This window comes from Pseudochaenichthys georgianus, unplaced genomic scaffold (genome assembly GCF_902827115.2).
Source record: "Pseudochaenichthys georgianus unplaced genomic scaffold, fPseGeo1.2 scaffold_511_arrow_ctg1, whole genome shotgun sequence".
In the NCBI taxonomy this organism is placed as follows: Eukaryota; Metazoa; Chordata; class Actinopteri; order Perciformes; family Channichthyidae; genus Pseudochaenichthys; species Pseudochaenichthys georgianus.
Window position 1 is genome coordinate 115,431 of NW_027263072.1, and position 21,892 is coordinate 137,322.

Below are 21,892 nucleotides of genomic sequence, written 5' to 3' on the forward strand. Positions count from 1 at the left end.
TGTAGTACTTGAAGTAGACTAGCCTGGAGTCATCTTTGGAGAGGAGGGTGGATCAAGGGGGGGATGTAGGGGGAGGGATGAAGGGTAATGTGTTCACAGCTCCTTCCTTTTGTTCCTGGAGGTTTCACATCAAGTCTGAGAGGAGTCGTCTCTGAGCAGCTACTGCACATTTACATTTCTAAATGTCTGTTTTCTGCTTTACATGTTGGGTTTGAGAAGAAACACCCTTTTTCTGTGAAACTCTGATATAATCTGATTTCTCTCATGTTCATCATTTAACTTCATTGTGACTGTTTCTTTTCTGTGTTCACAGTCAATTTATTTTGAAAAAATAAATATATATTTGAGAATTCAAGTTTCGTGTTAAAAAAGTACAATATTCCTCTGGATACATAAAGTCCCTGAAGGCAACATGACCACAGAAGTACAGTTTGATCCGAGCTTCGAAAGATTCTGCTTGAAGTTAGGCACAAAATGGCGTCTGTCTGTTATAAAAACGATCTCAAATTACAGCTAAATATTGCACTAAAATACATTTCTGCAAACTTCTGAGGGCAGAAACACACATAAGAGTAACAGAATCTTGATTATTGTTTGATCAGCACTGCTTATTCTTACAGTTTGACATCATCCTATTCACACGGGAGATAAACCATACTGGTGTGGGGCTTTAAGGGAACCACAAAGAGACATTTGTTTCTCAACAGTATGGGTTTTGTCCAGTGTGATTGGCTGCTGGATTTTAAGGTGACTTCCCTCATTCTCAGACAGATCAACAGCTACAAGCCCCTCATTGGGTTTTTTGGCAGGTTTTTCTATAAATTAAATAATGTTTGATCATAAATATCTTGGTTTCTTATTTTCTTAGGCTGCGGCCCCACGAGGACGAATTCGGTCGTTTGCGTTACTGTTTAGTGTCATATAGACCGTTCGGCCGCACGAGGACGACCGAATACGGCACTAAACGACTGAGGAAACGACAACGGGTCCCAAGGTGGATAGAAATGCATACGCCACTCTCTGGGGGGTCAAACAGCTACGTGTGTGCGCCCTATACGGACATTTTCAGATCACTGATAGTGATTGCGCAATAGCCCCGCCTCTCCCCACCTCCTCTGCTCACCTCCGCTTACCCCGCGCCAGTGCTGAAGTGTTTCGCCACCAACAACAACAACAATGGCGGATCGCAGAGTTGCTATCGTGCTCCGGACGCTATTGACCATGCTACAGTTGTTTGTGCAACATCTACAGCAATAATGATGAGGCAATAGCCCCGCCTCTCCCCACCTCTGCTGCTCACCCCCACGTCAAAGTAAACTGCACCCTGAATTCAGATTATTTATCTTTCTCTCGCGAGTGAAGTCTAATCTGACAGGACGGAGACACGCAGCTCTGCTCACCTGCAGCTCCTCCCGCTGCAGCAACACACACACTTCAAGTCAGATCATCACCCTTAGCTATTTTAATTACCTCTCAAACTAAACTAGTTATAAATATGTTTATTTTTACAGTCGGCCGGGTCACTGATTACTGGATGAGCTGCTGCATGAGACAGACACTGACGCTGTCCGAAGAGAGGGAGGAAAAAGAGAGGCTCCGTGTATTTTATCATTATATTATATAGAGTCGTTATTCATTTGTTTTAAAGCTCAATAAATAACAAAGAAGACCTTTGACCGGCACTTTTATAATTTTGTCCGGAAGATTTCAACTTTAATACACGCTGACTGTCGAAAAACTCTGCCCGGTTCCCTCGGCCCCCACCGCGGAGAATAAACAGAAGGGCAACCATGACAACCTTCTTCTTCGCTGCTTTTGTGGAGGAAGTTACAGCGCCACCTACAGGCTCCTGACCTGCATATGTACTGCAGCTTCTCCAGCGGTTGGAGCTAAACGGAGCGGTCTCGTGTGGGCAGACACTATCCGGATAATTATTGCATGTGGACGGAAGCCGTTTGCGATTGTGTTTGCGTTAATCCTATGCGTTTAGCCGTTTTCGTCCTCGTGGGGCCGCAGCCTAAGTTCACATTGTTCTGTTGTCTTACATAAAACCCAATTTTAAAGTAACTCTCCCAACCAGAGTCTTGGATCAGGCTCAGTTAGCAGAGGTGTTGTGGCTCAGGGGGGGGTCGTCTCAGGAGAAGGAGGAGGACAGGACATCAAAGGTTGGGTTCACACCTTCCTCCTGTTGTCTGGGAAGGTTTCAAGTGGTCGCTGAACAATTGCTGCAAATGTGGGGGAGGAGGGTCTGCAGGAAGTGGGGAGAGGTGTGAAAGTGGGTTATATTTAGGGTTAGTGCCAGTTAGAGTTGACTTCAGAGAAACATCCGGAGAAGAAGCATGGAGAGAAACGCAGCAGCAGGATCCTCCTCTCAGGTCAGTTTGCAGACACTTTTACTCTTGGAAATACATGTATTTCATTTATATTCAATGTAATTACAGTAAAACATGAGACTAGCAGACACAAAGGCTTACAATCTACAGTTTCTTTGCCTCATCAAATTCTGCAATCAAAACATGTATTACATTTTGTACATTTTTTGTTGGGATTTTCTAAGTTAAAAGTAACATGAAAAATGTATCATTTGAATGTAGTTCTGTGTCTATTACTCTAGGTTTAGTCAGAATGAAAGAAAAACATTGATTACCATTGGTTGAACATTATGTGTAATGAATACAAATGAATTGGTTTGTTTGTGTGTGTATATCGGCCTGCATTCCTTTCTCTATTTTCCTGTCTGGTTTCCCTGCTCGTGTCCTCTGTTCTGTTCTTGATCGTTTGTTCTTTATCTTCGTTGTTTTGCTTTCCTTGGTCTGTGTGAAGCTGACCGTTGAGCGGCCCAGACCAAGCAAGGAGGCAGAACGTCCAAAAATATAACCCGACGTGGGTTATATTAAAATCATGGGCACAAAGTTCACCGCCTCAATCAATCCTGCGTTTCTCCTTTCACACATCCTGCAGCCACAAGGATCTCACTCACTCACACACACACACACACACACACACACACACACACACACACACACACACACACACACACACACACACACACACACACACACACACACACACACACACACACACACACACACACACACACACACACACACACACACACACACACACACACACACACACACACACACACACACACACACACACACACACACACACACACACACACACGCACACACACACACACCCAGCCCTCTCAACAGACAGAGAAACAGAGCCTAAATACACACACTCTAATCAGCACAACAAGACACAGGTCAGGGGGGAGGAGACACCACAGGACACCAGGTGCACACAATCATCAGCCACAGACAACATATACTGTGCAATCACGCTAATAAAGTGCCATATTACCCGGCCTGAAGCCGTCAGTCCATAGTGACGAAGTTCCCTTCGTCACAGCCTGGTATCAGCTTTATATAACTCTAAACTTGCTTTTCTGTTTCCACTTGTCTCCTCTTCATTCTGTCCTGATTCTCTCACTCTGTGACAATTATGTCTTTTTTGTTGTTGAAAAATGCGATACTTTTCAGAAATAACAAAGCTTACCTGTCCCTATACCTGCAGACAACTCACCTGCAGAATATGTGTGAGAGGACGTTATTCTGCCTGGAGGAAAATCTGAGGAGCAAGGAGGTGAGGACGGAGGAACAGAGGAGGGAGGAAGAGGCGAGTAAGGAGGATGGTAGCAACCCGAAAATAACTGTGTCCAATCTCAAGAAGAAGCCAAGGGTAACTGCAGTTAAAGGAATTCAAACAAAAATAAAAAATGTGTGCACCACCGTAACTTGAAAAGTATATTTTGTCCCGAAAAATAGAAAATGTCAAAAACAAAGATTCATTTTTCTATATTATCAAGAAACCAGTATAAAAAAATTAATAAAGCTCTTAAAATTATTCAAGGTTTTCAAGAAATGTCTTATTTTTGTCGGATCAACTTTCTGTTTGTCTTGAATAGAAACCGAGGAGAAAAGATGGACCCAAAAACCACAGCTGTCAGCACTGTGACAAATCCTTCACAACTGTTGCGTATTTAAAGGTGCACCAGAGGATTCACACCGGAAAACGTCTTCACCACTGTGACCAATGCGGGGCGACTTTCTTCTACCGGAATCGGCTAAAACTCCACCAACGCGTTCACACTGGAGAGCAACCCTACAGCTGTGACCAATGTGGGAAAAGGTTCTCTCATCCAGGAGCCATGGTGATCCATAAAATGCTTCATACAGGAGAGAAACCGCAAATCTGCGACACATGTGACAAAGCCTTCCGCACTCACAGTGAGCTTTCAAATCATAAAGTCATTCACCAAGAAGAGAGACCGCACATCTGCAATGAGTGTGGGAAAACTTTTAAAAGTAAAACTTACCTAAAACTTCATCGGGTTGTTCACACTAAAGAGAAAGTATTCTGGTGTGACCAATGTGGGAAAACCTTCAATCAGAGTTCTCAGCTCAAAATGCATCAGCGAGTTCACACCAGAGAGAAACCGTACAGCTGTGAGGAATGTGGAGCAGTCTTTGCACAGACCTCCGGCTTGAGAAGTCACCAGAGCATTCACACTGGAAAGAAACCATACAGCTGTGACCAGTGCAGCTCCACATTTAGACAGAGGGTTCAATTAAAAACATACCGGCGTATTCACACCGGAGAGAAACCATACAGCTGTGACCACTGTAAGAAAACGTTTTCCCGGCAGGATCACCTTGCCGTCCACCTACTGGTTCACACGGGACTGAAACCACACAGCTGTGAACATTGTGGGAAAAACTTTTCTCGCCGTAGTAATCTCAAAGTCCACCAACGCACACACGCTGCACACCGTTAACCTTTTCTCAGAGCATAGCTTACGCTCTGATGGTGATGGGAAAATATTGATTGCTTTAGTGCTTCTCAGGTATTTTAGTTTTGTGAGCATATCTGTATATATGCTACACGTTAATTCTGTGAATAATACTCACATTTGCAGAAGTGCGCACCTGAACATTTCCAAACACGTCCTGTTGAGATGCATTTCCTGTTGTAGTGTTATGTTTGTACTTCCCTATAATCACTGTGAGGTAGACTCAAACGTCATTGCTCACTGATTGTATTTTGTATAGAATAATCTTCATTTCCGATTGATAGAGCCTCTTTTTATTTTATTTTACTCGATATGTTTTATCTACTATTGTCATTGTGCACAGTGATTATGATTTGTTAATTAGGCTAAAATGTGACGCATGCTTTTTTCTCTATTTTGTCAGTAAATCTGATCGAAAACTTGTTTTCTATTTTTCCCATTAAATTTGTCGACACAAAGAGACTCTTTTACTCATCATTACAATACTGTTTATTACCTTATCATTACTTCCAATCACTTTGCATTATATTTTTAAGCTTGGCCTTGATTAACTAAGAACAAATAATAGAATGAGAATAAAAAAGTATTATTCTGATTATTATTATTAATTTAGTATATGTACTTTTAATGCCATTAATGTTTAAAAAATAAGGGGGGAAAAAAGTTGTACCTGTTTTAACTGAGGGATATTTTAAAGTGTTTTATCATGTAACCAGTTTATTTATTGTGTTCTCTGTGTGAGTAAAGAAGGCTGTGAGATTTGAAAAACTCCAAAAGAGAGTAAGTGAGTCTCAAGTTAAGAAATAGTTATTACTAATACATCCACATTACATTTTCCTACTAGGTGAACTTTGTGGGGTTTATTTTACAGACTCTTATTTTTAGATACATCTGCATTACAGCCTCTCACTGACTCTTTATCCATCTGTCTTTTTTAGAAACAGAGAAGAAGAAAGGAACCCAAACTTTTCAGCAGGGACCAATGTGGGAAAGATTTCACTAAATCAAGAAGAGTTGAGAGCCATTATTGCATTCACACAAGAGAGAAACTACACAGCTGTGAAGAGTGTGGGAAAACCTTTTCTCGTGGTAGTAATCTTAAAGACCCCGTGAAGTGTGTGCCTGTGCATGATCTGTTATGCTAATACATATAGTAATGACCAAAATTGTCCATTGAAACCCATATCAGATGGTTGGAATAGCAACTAATTTGATGAGTTTTGAATTTGCTGCCGTGAAATCCGCAGTTGACCTCCGCCTTCGTGGGCGTGGCTTGCGATCTACTGCGTGACGTCACGAGATGGTCGCCTCCGAAGTGTTTACATTCATCACAGTGTATTGTTTCTCTGTTTCAAAGTCGAATTTATCAAAGTTTTTGAGCGAGTATTTTACTGGAAAGTGTGTCGGAGTCGACTGGAAGTGATTGCCAATCGAGAAAACCTGACAATGGAGGCGACAGTGAAGAAAAAGGGAGGAAAAACACACGGGAAGCGATGCATTGCCGCTGGCTGTAGTAATGTCAAGTCTGCCGAAGTGGCGATGTTTCTGTTCCCAAAAGATGAAGGTGAGTCTGGCTAGTGTCATTGTTTCGTAGATTCGTTGATTGTTCATGACAAATAAAGGCCACTGGTCGATTCGAGAGAGAGAGAGAAAGAGAGACTGAGAGAGTTACAGGGTTGTTGTTAGCATCTAGTGCTAGCTCGGAGCTAACGGAGATTAGCTGTTTCAAGAGGGAGAGTCCTCTCCTGTTGGACTGAGAGAGATAACGTCAGCTCAGGGAGGTAAAGGACTCTGAGTGATTAGATTGTAAACTGTAGCCTAAGTTATCTCAGTTGGTTTGGTGATCTATGTAAACAAATATTTCCATCTATGTTAGTTGTATAAAATAGGTTAAGAAATCCTTCCAATATTTTTTGATTATTGAAATATATGTTTGATATGAGTGTTGAGAGCTGTATCCATAAATCTCTTAATGTTGCCCTCAAAGTGCACCAGATTGATGCCTTTAACTTCAATTTAAAGAAAAACATCTTCCCGGGTGAGGGTGTGAGGTCATCACAAATAAAACAGGTTCACATGGATAGGATACTAGATAAGTGTGCACACTCATTATGTACATTACACATTTTTCTTGGATTTGTTAACACTATAGTCCCTAATATATTTGTAGAAAGGCAGGAAATGGAATTAAATCGAGAAAAACTGTCAAAATCAATCATTTCTCTCACACTTGTATCACTTTCCAAAGTCTCCGCCATGTTTACAATCACAACTGGGCCCATCTTGTGACGTCACCGCCGCTATCGTCTGCAACTTCCGGTAGGCTCAGACGGCCGTTATTATTAAAAAATATTTTTTAATTTTTCATAATGAATTAATCAATAATTAAAATTATTTTAGCCATGAACAGGCACAATGATATGTAAGGAATGAAACTGCCATTTCATTTTGGCGCAAAAAAATGCACTTCACTGGCACTTTAAGGTCCACCAACGCACTCACTCTGCCTCCATCTGATCCTTTTCTGAGTCTAGCATTCCTCCTGCTTTTCTCCAAATGTAAAGCTGACCAACAGTGACTTTACGTTCTAAAAACAGATTTTTTTATGGACTACATTCAGACCTCCCGAAACCCTGCTGTCCTCACACACTTAGCTCTATATGTGAGTGCTCTGGTTGATCCAATGTGTTTTGATTTGGATAAAGCAACCTTGTGCTGTTGCTGCGATGCTGAAAGTAACAATGATCTGTCTACTAGCTGTCTGTGAATGAGACTTTCAGGGAACATCTGTAAATAGAAGCATCTCTGGATCTTTTACATACAGTTCTTAATATGGTCTGTATGTATAATACTTCTTAATCCATTATCCGTTATGTCTGCAGTTGCAATGTTAGTGAGCATCGAGTTCAGAAAGGTTCTTGCTATGTTTAGTTGCTCAACATTCACTGAATATGTTTAATTCTGTTAAAAATAATTATAATACTAATTATGTTCAATTGAAATGTTTGAGTTTGCTTTTTTTAACCTTTTAAGTGATCTTTAAAACACTAAGACATGTTGGGTATGAGAAGATAAACATTAAATATACTTGTAATGTGAGATTCAGTCGCAGTTATCCAGGTTATAACTGAAACTCACTGAGAGTCAATGTTTCTGGAGAAAGGTGTTTAGTTAAATGTTTTAAATACAAAAGTCCATCTCCATTGAATTGCTGTGAAGGAAGGTCGTTGAATAAATATTTACATCTTGTGCTGCATCTTTACTTTTATTCTTGAATCATTTCCTTTCTGAATGCAGAATTTAAATGGCCCATTTGAAGCTAAAGTACTTGAAGTAGACTAGACTGGAGTCATCTTTGGAGCTGAGGGGATATCTAGGGGAGGGATGAAGGGTAATGTGTTCACTCCTCCATCCTTTTGTTCCTGGAGGTTTCACATCAAGTCTGAGAGGAGTCGTCTTTGAGCAACTACTGCACATTTACATTTCTAAATGTCTGTTTTCTGCTCTTTTTCAGAAGTGATAAAGAACATTGTGAAAGTAGCTTGAGCAGGATACACAATTCCCTGTCTAGTCTGGGAGACCAGGTCAATTTGTTAGAGCAGCGTGTCGGGGCTAATGAGAACAATGTACACGAGTGTGTCGCTCGAGACAAACAGCTTGAGAAAGATAACTCCTTCCTGATGTCTAAAGTTGATGACTTGGAGAACCGGAGCCGACGTTCTAACCTTTGCTTCGTAGGAATCCAGGACACCCATTAAAACATCTAAAACAGCATGAACAACATGTACCACTACTTCAACTGTGATGAGTCAAACACTGTAAAATATATCAGAAATCTGAATACAAGTTGAATAGCTGAATGTATTGTGATCATTTTAGGTGGAATACTCAGATATGGTAATTGAGTATAAGTACAAGTACTCAGGTCTTGTACTTGAGTGTAAGTATAAGTACTCAGAGAGAAGGAAGTGACATGTTTGTAATCTGCTGTAAAACATAACCAACATGCAGGAATGTGAGTCTCTTTTTAAGGCCTTCTTTCCTTTAGTACAGTCCGATAATATAAACAAACAGAATCAAACTGAAAACGCAGAAGAAAGTACAATTATTAATAAAACATGAAACAGTTTTTAATGATGAATCAAAGAGCATAACACGTTTTAAGTGTACAGCTCAGATTATTACAGCAGCAAGAATCACATTTACTGAGAACACAGAAAACTAACGGCCATCAAAATGAAGTCAAAGAATGAACATGAGATAATATCATATCACGATTTCACAAGAGCAATGTTTGTTCAAACAAAACAAGAATGTCACAATGTTCTTTATCACTTCTGAAAAAGAGCAGAAAACAGACATTTAGAAATGTAAATGTGCAGTAGTTGCTCAAAGACGACTCCTCTCAGACTTGATGTGAAACCTCCAGGAACAAAAGGATGGAGGAGTGAACACATTACCCTTCATCCCTCCCCTAGATATCCCCTCAGCTCCAAAGATGACTCCAGTCTAGGCTACTTCAAGTACTTTAGCTTCAAATGGGCCATTTAAATTCTGCATTCAGAAAGGAAATGATTCAAGAATAAAAGTAAAGATGCAGCACAAGATGTAAATATTTATTCAACGACCTTCCTTCACCGCAATTCAATGGAAGATGGACTTTCGTATTTAAAACATTTAACTAAACACCTTTCTCCATAAACATTGACTCTCAGTGAGTTTCAGTTATAACCTGGATAACTGCGACTGAATCTCACATTACAAGTATATTTAATGTTTATCTTCTCATACCCAACGTGTCTTAGTGTTTTAAAGATCACTTAAAAAAGTAAAAAAAAAGCAAACTCAAACATTTAAATTGAACATAATTATAATTATTTTTAACAGAATTAAAAATATTCAGTGAATGTTGAGCAACTAAACATAGCAAGAACCTTTCTGAACTCGATGCTCGCTAAAATTGCAACTGCACCCATAACGGATAATGGATTAAGAATTATACATACAGAGTATATTAAGAACTGTATGTAAAAGATCAAGAGATGCTTCTATTTACAGATGTTCCCTGAACGTCTTATTCACAGGCTGCTGGTAGACAGATCATTGTTACTTTCAGCATCGTAGAAACAGCACAAGGTTGCTTTATCCAAATCAAAACACATTTGATCAACCAGAGCACTCACATATAGAGCTAAGTGTGTGAGGACAGCAGGGTTTTGGGAGGTCTGAATGTAGTCCATAAAAAACCTGTTTTTAGAACGTAAAGTCACTGTTGGTCAGCTTTACATTTGGAGAAAAGCAGGATGAATGCTGGACTCAGAAAAGGATCAGATGGAGGCAGAGTGAGTGCGCTGGTGGACTTTAATATTACTACCACGAGAAAAGGTTCCCCCACACTCTTCACAGCTGTGTAGTTTCTCTCTTGTGTGAATGCAATAATGGGTCTCATCTCTTCTTCATTTAGTACGATCTTTCCCACATTGGTCCCTGCTGAAAAGTTTGGGTTCCTTTCTTCTTCTCTGTTTCTAAAAAAGACAGACAGATAAAGAGTCAGTGAGAGGCTGTGATGCAGATGTATCTACAAATAAGAGTCTGTAAAATAAACCCCACAATGTTCACACAGTAGGAAAATATAATGTGGATGTATTAGTAATAACTGTTTCTGAACTTGAGACTCACTTACTCTCTTTTTGGAGTTTTTCAAATCTCACAGCCTTCTTTACTCACACAGAGAATAAAATAAATGAACTGGTTACATGATAAAACACTTTAAAATATCCCTCGGTTAAAACATGCAAACCCTTTTGTTGCCCTTAATTTTTAAACATTAATGGTATTGAAAGTACATGTACTATATACATATATAAACATATATGTCAAATAAAATAAAAAGAGGCTCTATCAATCGGAAATGAAGATTATTCTATAAAAAATACAGTCAGTGAGCAATGACGTTTGAGTCTACCTCACAGTGATTATAGGGATGTACAAACATAACACTACAACAGGACGTGTTTGGACATTTTCAGGTGCGCACTTCTGCAAATGTGAGTATTATTCACAGAATGAACGTGTAGCATATATACAGATATGCTCACAAAACTAAAATACCTGAGAAACACTAAAGCAATCAATATTTTCCCATCACCATCGGAGCATAAGCTATGCTTAACGGTGCGCAGCGTGTGTGCGTTGGTGGACTTTGAGATTACTACGCCGAGAAAAGTTTTTCCCACAATGTTCACAGCTGTGTGGTTTCAGTCCTGTGTGAACCAGTAGGTGGACGGCAAGGTGATCCTGCCGGGAAAACGTTTTCTCACAGTGTTCACAGCTGTATGGTTTCTCTCCGGTGTGAATACGCCGGTGTGTTTTTAATTGAACCCTCTCTCTAAATGTGGAGCTGCACTGGTCACAGCTGTATGGTTTATTTCCAGTGTGAATGCTCTTGTGGCTTCTCAAGCCGGAGGTCTGTGCAAAGACTGCTCCACATTCCTCACAGCTGTACGGTTTCTCTCCGGTATGAATTCGCTGATGCATTTTGAGCTGAGAACTCTGATTGAAGGTTTTTCCACATTGGTCACACCAGAATACTTTCTCTTTAGTGTGAACAACCCGATGAATTCTTAGGTAAGTTGTACTTTTAAAAGTTTTCCCACACTCGTTGCAGATGTGCGGTCTCTCTTCTTGGTGAATGACTTTATGCTTTGAAAGCTCACTGTGAGTGCGGAAGGCTTTGTCACATGTGTCGCAGATTTGCGGTTTCTCTCCTGTATGAAGCAGTTTATGGATCACCATGGCTCCTGGATGAGAGAACTTTTTCCCACATTGGTCACAGCTGTAGGGTTGCTCTCCAGTGTGAACGCGTTGGTGGAGTTTTAGCCGATTCCGGTAGAGGAAAGTCGCCCCGCATTGGTCACAGTGGTGAAGACGTTTTCCATTGTGAATCCTCTGGTGCACCTTTAAATACGCAACAGTTGTGAAGGATTTGTCACAGTGCTGACAGCTGTGGTTTTTGGGTCCATCTTTTCTCCTCGGTTTCTATTCAAGACAAACAGAAAGTTGATCAGACACAAATAAGACATTTCTTGAAAACCTTGAATAATTTTAAGAGCTTCATTAATTTTTTTATACTGTTTTTCTTGATAATATAGAAAAATGAATCTTTGTTTTTGACATTTTCTATTTTTCGGGACAAAATATACTTTTTCAAGTTACGGTGGTGCACACATTTTTTATTTTTGTTTGAATTCCTTTAACTGCAGTTACCCTTGGCTTCTTCTTGAGATTGGACACAGTTATTTTCGGGTTGCTACCATCCTCCTTCCTCGCCTCTTCCTCCCTCCTCTGTTCCTCCGTCCTCACCTCCTTGCTCCTCAGATTTTCCTCCAGGCAGAATAACGTCCTCTCACACATATTCTGCAGGTGAGTTGTCTGCAGGTATAGGGACAGGTAAGCTTTGTTATTTCTGAAAAGTATCGTATTTTTCAACAAAAAAAATACATCATTGTCACAGAGTGAGAGAATCAGGACAGAATGAAGAGGAGGCAAGTGGAAACAGAAAAGCAAGTTTAGAGTTATATAAAGCTGATACCAGGCTGTGACGAAGGGAACTTCGTCACTATGGACTGACGGCTTCAGGCCGGGTAATATGGCACTTTATTAGCGTGATTGCACAGTATATGTTGTCTGTGGCTGATGATTGTGTGCACCTGGTGTCCTGTGGTGTCTCCTCCCCCCTCACCTGTGTCTTGTTGTGCTGATTAGAGTGTGTGTATTTAGGCTCTGTTTCTCTGTCTGTTGAGAGGGGTGTGTGTGTGTGTGTGTGTGTGTGTGTGTGTGTGTGTGTGTGTGTGTGTGTGTGTGTGTGTGTGTGTGTGTGTGTGTGTGTGTGTGTGTGTGTGTGTGTGTGTGTGTGTGTGTGTGTGTGTGTGTGTGTGTGTGTGTGTGTGTGTGTGTGTGTGTGTGTGTGTGTGTGTGTGTGTGTGTGTGTGTGTGTGTGTGTGTGTGTGTGTGTGTGTGTGTGTGTGTGTGTGTGTGTGTGTGTGCCGCTCAATGGTCAGCTTCACACAGACCAAGGAAAGCAAAACAACGAAGATAAAGAACAAACGATCAAGAACAGAACAGAGGACACGAGCAGGGAAACCAGACAGGAAAATAGAGAAAGGAATGCAGGCCGATATACACACACAAACAAACCAATTCATTTGTATTCATTACACATAATGTTCAACCAATGGTAATCAATGTTTTTCTTTCATTCTGACTAAACCTAGAGTAATAGACACAGAACTACATTCAAATGATACATTTTTCATGTTTCATGTTACTTTTAACTTAGAAAATCCCAACAAAAAATGTACAAAATGTAATACATGTTTTGATTGCAGAATTTGATGAGGCAAAGAAACTGTAGATTGTAAGCCTTTGTGTCTGCTAGTCTCATGTTTTACTGTAATTACATTGAATATAAATGAAATACATGTATTTCCAAGAGTAAAAGTGTCTGCAAACTGACCTGAGAGGAGGATCCTGCTGCTGCGTTTCTCTCCATGCTTCTTCTCCGGATGTTTCTCTGAAGTCAACTCTAACTGGCACTAACCCTAAATATAACCCACTTTCACACCTCTCCCCACTTCCTGCAGACCCTCCTCCCCCACATTTGCAGCAATTGTTCAGCGACCACTTGAAACCTTCCCAGACAACAGGAGGAAGGTGTGAACTCAACCTTTGATGTCCTGTCCTCCTCCTCCTGAGACGACCCCCCCCTGAGCCACAACACCTCTGCTAACTGAGCCTGATCCAAGACTCTGGTTGGGAGAGTTACTTTAAAATTGGGTTTTATGTAAGACAACAGAACAATGTGAACTTAGGCTGCGGCCCCACGAGGACGAAAACGGCTAAACGCATAGGATTAACGCAAACGCAATCGCAAACGGCTTCCGTCCACATGCAATAATTATCCGGATAGTGTCTGCCCACACGAGACCGCTCCGTTTAGCTCCAACCGCTGGAGAAGCTGCAGTACATATGCAGGTCAGGAGCCTGTAGGTGGCGCTGTAACTTCCTCCACAAAAGCAGCGAAGAAGAAGGTTGTCATGGTTGCCCTTCTGTTTATTCTCCGCGGTGGGGGCCGAGGGAACCGGGCAGAGTTTTTCGCCAGTCAGCGTGTATTAAAGTTGAAATCTTCCGGACAAAATTATAAAAGTGCCGGTCAAAGGTCTTCTTTGTTATTTATTGAGCTTTAAAACAAATGAATAACGACTCTATATAATATAATAATAAAATACACGGAGCCTCTCTTTTTCCTCCCTCTCTTCGGACGGCGCCAGTGTCTGTCTCATGCAGCAGCTCATCCAGTAATCAGTGACCCGGCCGACAGTAAAAATAAACATATTTATAACTAGTTTAGGGAGTTTGAGAGGTAATTAAAATAGCTAAGGCTGATGATCTGACTTGAAGTGTGTGTTTTGCTGCAGAGGGAGGAGCTGCAGGTGAGCAGAGCTGCGTGTCTCCGTCCTGTCAGATTAGACTTCACTCGCGAGAGAAAGATAAATAATCTGAATTCAGGGTGCAGTTTACTTTGACGTGGGGGTGAGCAGCAGAGGTGGGGAGAGGCGGGGCTATTGCCTCATCATTATTGCTGTAGATGTTGCACAAACAACTGTAGCATGGTCAATAGCGTCCGGAGCACGATAGCAACTCTGCGATCCGCCATTGTTGTTGTTGTTGGTGGCGAAACACTTCAGCACTGGCGCGGGGTAAGCGGAGGTGAGCAGAAGAGGTGGGGAGAGGCGGGGCTATTGCGCAATCACTATCAGTGATCTGAAAATGTCCGTATAGGGCGCACACACGGAGCTGTTTGACCCCCCAGAGAGTGGCGTATGCATTTCTATCCACCTTGGGACCCGTTGTCGTTTCCTCAGTCGTTTAGTGCCGTATTCGGTCGTCCTCGTGTGGCCGAACGGTCTATATGACACTAAACAGTAACGCAAACGACCGAATTCGTCCTCGTGGGGCCGCAGCCTGAGCCTGATCCAAGACTCTGGTTGGGAGAGTTACTTTAAAATTGGGTTTTATGTAAGACAACAGAACAATGTGAACTTAGAAAATAAGAAACCAAGATATATATGATCAAACATTATTTAATTTATAGAAAAACCTGCCAAAAAACCCAATGAGGGGCTTGTAGCTGTTGATCTGTCTGAGAATGAGGGAAGTCACCTTAAAATCCAGCAGCCAATCACACTGGAGAAAACCCATACTGTTGAGAAACAAATGTCTCTTTGTGGTTCCCTTAAAGCCCCACACCAGTATGGTTTATCTCCCGTGTGAATAGGATGATATTTTAGTGCACTATTTAGCTGTCATTTGAGATCGTTTTTATAACAGACAGACGCCATTTTGTGCCTAACTTCAAGCAGAATCTTTCGAAGCTCGGATCAAACTGTACTTCTGTGGTCATGTTGCCTTCAGGGACTTTATGTATCCAGAGGAATATTGTACTTTTTTAACACGAAACTTGAATTCTCAAATATATATTTATTTTTTCAAAATAAATTGACTGTGAACACAGAAAAGAAACAGTCACAATGAAGTTAAATGATGAACATGAGAGAAATCAGATTATATCAGAGTTTCACAGAAAAAGGGTGTCTCTTCTCAAACCCAACATGTAAAGCAGAAAACAGACATTTAGAAATGTAAATGTGCAGTAGCTGCTCAGAGACGACTCCTCTCAGACTTGATGTGAAACCTCCAGGAACAAAAGGAAGGAGCTGTGAACACATTACCCTTCATCCCTCCCCCTACATCCCCCCCTTGATCCACCCTCCTCTCCAAAGATGACTCCAGGCTAGTCTACTTCAAGTACTACAGCTTCAAATGGGCCATTTAAATTCTGCATTCAGAAAGGAGATTATTCAAGAATACAGTGGCGAACCGTGTCTATCACAACTGGACCTTCTGTAGACACACACACACACACACACCCCCCGCCGCCGCCGCCGCCTGACTGCCAATCAAATAAAGAAAGTACAATTAATAAACAACAATATTTATTGTCAATTAACATTGAACAGATATACAGTAAATACTGTGGATATGTGTAATGTTCCTCTCGGGCTGCATTTACAAATAAAATAGCTTTTGAAAATGTGTGCATCTTAAAAGTGCTTAATTTTAGATAAATAAAATAAAGTGTAGCAGCAGCTTGAGTTTCTCTTTTTCTTTGTTAACCGTTTCACATCATGACTTAACAGTTTCAGACGATTATCGAACAATATCAGTCTTTACACATCATAACCATTGAACAGTTTTAAAGTTTCTCTTTCTTTCCCTCTTATATTGCAGTCCCTCACTCACTTGTTTTTAATTCAGTGCGAGAATTGAGCTGGAGCTTGTCCTGCCAGGAGTTTAAATCTGGGCTGAAATGGTGTCAGGGCCATTCTCACACACACATGCAGGTGCTCATTGGTTAGCCTCGGTTAGCTCATTGGTTAGCCTCGGTTAGCCTGCCCTGGAACCATATTTAGTTTTAATGTTGACCCTGGTGGACTGATCACATTGGGCTCTGAGACTGCTTATTTGACCTCAGTTCTGACTTGAGAGGGAATGTTTGGTCAAACACTTGGTGTTCTGTCTCATAGTGGCGTGTTGTCTCTTTTAATGAGCGCCACAGTCTCTGAACAAATGAGACACACTGGCTCTGTGCTCCCAGTGGGCAGGATGAACATGAACGAGTCCACTCAGGGTTAAAAGCTCTGTTCTCACTGTCCACTTTCCTCTTCTTGGAGAGCGCCATGTGTAATCATTTGTCTCTCCCTGCCGCTAACACGCCTGTTCACTCTCCTCTCCCACCTGTCTCTGAGGAACTGCACACTGCCAAAGCAGCCTCCCTTTCCTCTGTCCTCATCCTGTTGGACCTGTCTGCTGCATTCGACACGGTGAACCATCAGATCCTCCTTCGCACTCTTCAAGAACTTGGAGTCTCAGGCTCTGCACTTTCCCTCCTCACCTCATACCTCAAAGACCGCACCTACAGGGTTACTTGGAGAGGGTCCGAGTCCGACCCTTGTCAATTCACTACAGGGGTCCCTCAGGGCTCTGTTCTTGGTCCCCTCCTCTTCTCCCTGTACACAAACTCGCTTGGATCAGTCATTAGCCTGCATGGTTTTTCATACCACTGCTACGCTGACGACACCCAATTAATTCTGTCCTTTCCCCGCTCAGAGACCCAGGTCGTCGCACGCATCTCTGCTCGTCTAGCTGACATCTCTCAGTGGATGTCTGATCACCACCTCAAGCTCAACCTTGACAAAACTGAACTGCTTTTCCTCCCGGGAAAAGATCGTCCCACTCTTGACCTGACAATCAACATCGGCCCCTCTGTTGTTTCCCCGACTCAGACTGCAAGGACTCTGGGTGTGATCCTAGATAACAACCTGTCCTTCACTGCAAACATCGCTGCAACAACTTAACGTGGAGTCGGTGTGTAGTTATGCTAAAACAACGGTGTCGGACACCGTAATCTTCTCTGGTCCCCTCCCCAATCTGATCAATGATGACATGTATAGCCGCATGTCATCATGTCAGCGCTGGTTGTCTTGGTGGTGCCCAGCAAACAATGTGGGCTTCGTAAATAATTGGACAGCCTTCTGGGGAAAATCTGGTCTGATTAAGAGAGACGGCATTCATCCTACTTTGAAAGGTGCAGATCTCATTTCAAACATTTCAGGGCTTTGTGGACTTAATCCATGACAAACTGGAGGTGAGACCAGGAGGCGGAGTCGCAGTCTTACACGCTTCTCTGCGCTCTCTCCTAGGCAGTCACCCATAGGAATCCCGAACCCAATAAAATACCCAATATTAGCGGTGTGTGTGTCTGCCCAAGGACAATTTAAGGTAAAACCTAATAGAGGTGTCATACATAATAACCTAATAAAAGTAAATGTAACAACTACTACAGTGCAACAAAACAGGAAGATTACATGTGGTCTCTTAAACATAAGATCTCTAGCATCTAAAGCAGGGGTGGGGAACCTCCGGCCCCCGGGCCGTATACGGCCCGTGAGACCATTTGGTGTGGCCCTCGAGGTAATTTATAAACACACGCAAAAAAGAAAAAAATTAAAGAAATCTAGACCGCAAAATAATTAAACAAGTGAGTGCCTGTTTTTCCTGGCCAAGGTCAGGGTCCTTGAACACAACACAAGCCTAACGTGTCATCACGTGGTATATGTCTGACAGGGGTGTAGTTCTGACCGGGAGCATCAGAACACAGCTCCGCTCCGGCACTTCCAAAAATTGCAGTACCGATAAGGAGCCGTACACATGCTGCAGTTTTTGCGTGGTTGTGTCTTAGTTGTAAGCCCAGTGTCGATCTGTTCATCTGTCATACTGATCATACAGTCAATAACTTTATTGTTATTAGCATCTGGTTAGCTAGCTATGCTAACGAATATAAGAAGCTTTTTCTACAACCAGTGAGGTAAAGGCACATCTTTATATGATCATTATAATTATCAAAATATAAGAGAATAAAGTAAACAGGTATAAAATACTATATGACAGTAAAAAAAAAGTTGTTATTAATAAACAAGAATACAGTTTGAAAGGGGAATGATTTGTAAAATATCCATAAAGAAAAAGAAAATCTGTTTACAGTTCTGTTTCATATGGGTGTTGAGAGATGTATCCATAGATCTACTAATGTTGCTCTCAAAGTGCACCAGATTGATGCTTTTAACTTCAACATTTAAAAAAAAATCTTCCCTGACCCCCCTAGAGGAGGTTAGGTCCCCCCGACTTAAATCATGTTCACATGGATAGGATACTAAATACATTTGCACACATCTTCTGTCCATATCTTTCTGTTTGGGTGGTCATGCCACAACCGTGCACGTGCATGCATGCGTGAGTCATGGTGAGATATCTGGATTAAGAGGTTGCTTTTTCTTTGCACAGCATGAAAGAAAGGTGAAATGAGTGGGCTGTGATTTTAGTATTTTTAAGCAGAGGTTAATAATTTGTACGGCCCTCGGAGGATGTTGAAAACATTGAAATGGCCCTTGAGAGGAAAAAGGTTCCCCACCCCTGATCTAAAGCAATATTGGTAAATGATTTAATATCAGATTATAATATTGATATATGCTGTCTCACTGAAACTTGGTTGAGACATGAAGAATATGTCAGCATAAATGAGGCCACTCCACCCAGCCATGTCAACACTCATATTGCTCGAGGCACGGGCCGAGGAGGTGGAGTTGCAGCAATCTTTGACTCAAGTTTACTTATCAATACTAAATCAACATTAAATTATACCTCCTTTGAAAGCCTCGTTTTTAGTCTTACGCATCCGACCTGGAACACTTTGCAGCCAATCTTATTTGTTACAGTGTATCGTGCACCAGGTCCTTATTCAGAATTCTTATCAGAATTCTCTGAGTTTTTATCAACTTTGGTTCTTAAAACAGACAAAGTAATTATCGTAGGTGACTTTAATATTCATGTTGACGATGATAAAAATAGCCTTACTGTTGCATTTAACTCTATATTAGATTATGTTGGTTTCTGTCAGAGTGTAAATAAACGAACCCACTGCTATAATCACACTCTCGACCTTGTTCTGACTTATGGTATTGAAATTGAGCAACTATTAGTCGAATCGCATAATCCTGCTTTATCCGACCATTTCTTAGTAACTTTTGAAGTACTATTACGAGACTACAAAGCATTAGTCAAAAGCTCCTGCAGCAGAAACCTATCTGTTAGTGCTATAGCAAAATGTAAGGAAGAGATTCCACCAATACTTAACTCGATAGCATGTCTGCATGTAGGGGAGGAAACTTATACAAAATGTACACCACCCCAAATTGATCATGTTGTTGATAGTGCTACAGATGCGCTGCGAATACAATTAGACTCTGTTGCTCCTTTGAAAAAGAAGAAAATAAAACAACATAGATTAGCTCCATGGCATAATGCCGAAACCCGCAAAATAAAGAAAAAGTCTAGACAACTTGAAAGGATATGGCGTTCCACTAAACTTGAAGAATCCCGTTTAATAATAATAATAATATATTTTATTTATAAGCGCACTTTTCATTTGCGTAAACAAAACTCAAAGTGTTTAATTTGGCATATTACTCTCAATGAATATAAGAAAGCACTGCGTAAAGCGAGAGCAGCCTACTACTCTTCATTAATAGATGAGAATAAGAATAATGCAAGATTTCTTTTCAGCACTGTAGCCAGGCTGACAGAGAGTCACAGCTCCATTGAGCCTTCTATTCCCATAGCACTCAGTAGTAATGATTTTATGTGCTTTTTTAACGATAAAATTGTTACTCTTAGAAACAAAATTAATGACCTCTTGCCTTTGACCAGTATAGTGTTATCAACAGCTCCCAGAAACGTAAGTTCTAATATTACACTAGATAGTAAACTAGAATGCTTCTCAGCCATAAACCTTGAACAATTACATTCAATGATTCTCTCTTCTAAACCATCAACGTGCATGTTAGACCCAGTTCCAACTAAGCTGTTGAAGGAAGTTTTTCCATTAATTAGCACTTCTTTATTACATATTATGAATATGTCTTTATTATCAGGCTATGTTCCACAATCATTCAAAGTAGCAGTGATAAAACCGCTTCTTAAAAAGCACAACCTCGATCCAGAGGTTTTAGCCAACTATAGACCTATTTCTAATCTTCCGTTCCTCTCAAAGATTCGTGAGAAAGCGGTCGCAAAACAGTTACTTAAAAAACAATGATTTATTTGAAGACTTTCAGTCTGGCTTTAGAACACATCATAGCACAGAGACAGCTCTGGTTAAAGTCACAAATGATATTCTAATAGCCTCAGACAAGGGACTTGTCTCTATTCTTGTTTTGCTCGATCTCAGTGCTGCATTTGATACTATCGACCATGATATCCTATTGCAAAGACTAGAGCACTTAGTTGGCATACAGGGAACTGCTTTAGGCTGGTTTAGGTCCTATCTATCTGAACGCTCTCAGTTTGTACGTGTTAACGATGAATCTTCCACGCAAACCAAAGTTAGCCATGGAGTGCCACAGGGCTCAGTGCTCGGACCTATTCTGTTCACATTATATATGCTTCCGTTAGGCAATATTATAAGGAATCATTCTGTAAACTTTCATTTTTATGCGGATGATACTCAACTATATTTATCAATCAAGCCTGATGAAATTAATCATCTAAATAAAATTCAAGACTGCCTTAAAGAGCCTGTGACACGGTTTTCCCCCATCATCCAAACCCATCAATTTGAGTACATATCGTCCCCTTGAAAACCGTTACTGAACTGATTTTGGATATTTGTACTTTGATAACCATTAATCTGCCTTCAATGTTGACAATTTTCTGGATCTTCTCGCGGATTCTTCAAGTCCCGCCAAATGATGGGTGACGTCATTGCGGGCACAGCGCTCCAGCTGCACCGTCCAGGATCCCAGCATCTGCATGTAAACCTTTATATATATACAGTCAGATGTAAACGCACGACGGCGCACACAGCAGCAAGCTCAGACAGCGATGACAGGTTAATGTTGAACGTGTCTGAGAGCTCATATGAGGCTGAAGGATCGGTTTATGTTGTATCTTCTAAGTTTAGGAATGAGGTGCGTCAATATGGGCGATCATATGGTCATAGCCAGTGGTGGAATGGGACTACAAATCATCCCGGGACTCTCGACCGGCCCACTTCGGTACCGCTAGTAAGCTGTCAACGGGGGGAGTGGGGGATGTAAAATACAAATATAATGTATAATGTCTGTGTCTTTGACATTAGCGCTGCTAGCCACCTGTGCCCTGTACTACGAAGCCAGTTCAACAGACCCTGGATATGTTTGAGTAACAAACAAACTAACAACAACAAACTAACAAACGAGATCTCGCTAAGCGGTCCTACGACGCTGGTTATCAACTCGGTAAATCAAGCCAGGGGTTCTCTCTCCAGCTGAGAGCGCGTTCACGTCTAAGACACGAGTGGATCTGACTTTAATTACATTT

At 41.3% G+C, this 21,892-nt stretch overlaps 2 protein-coding genes across 2 annotated transcripts; one reads left to right on the top strand and one right to left on the bottom strand.

Annotated features, from left to right (window-relative positions):
- The first annotated feature begins 2,339 nt into the window (after positions 1-2,339).
- LOC139433487 (zinc finger protein 892-like) lies at positions 2,340-4,843 on the top strand. The gene is made up of 3 exons (XM_071202521.1): positions 2,340-2,375; positions 3,583-3,747; positions 3,974-4,843. Exons 1-3 carry the CDS (start codon positions 2,340-2,342, stop codon positions 4,841-4,843), a joined length of 1,071 nt encoding a protein of 356 aa, XP_071058622.1.
- Positions 4,844-11,026: 6,183 nt separating this feature from the next.
- LOC139433488 (zinc finger protein 892-like) lies at positions 11,027-13,409 on the bottom strand. The gene is made up of 3 exons (XM_071202522.1): positions 13,374-13,409; positions 12,125-12,289; positions 11,027-11,896 (listed from the first exon to the last, which is right to left on the bottom strand). The coding sequence occupies exons 1-3, from the start codon at positions 13,407-13,409 to the stop codon at positions 11,027-11,029; spliced, it is 1,071 nt and encodes a 356-aa protein (XP_071058623.1).
- Between the last annotated feature and the right edge of the window lie 8,483 nt (positions 13,410-21,892).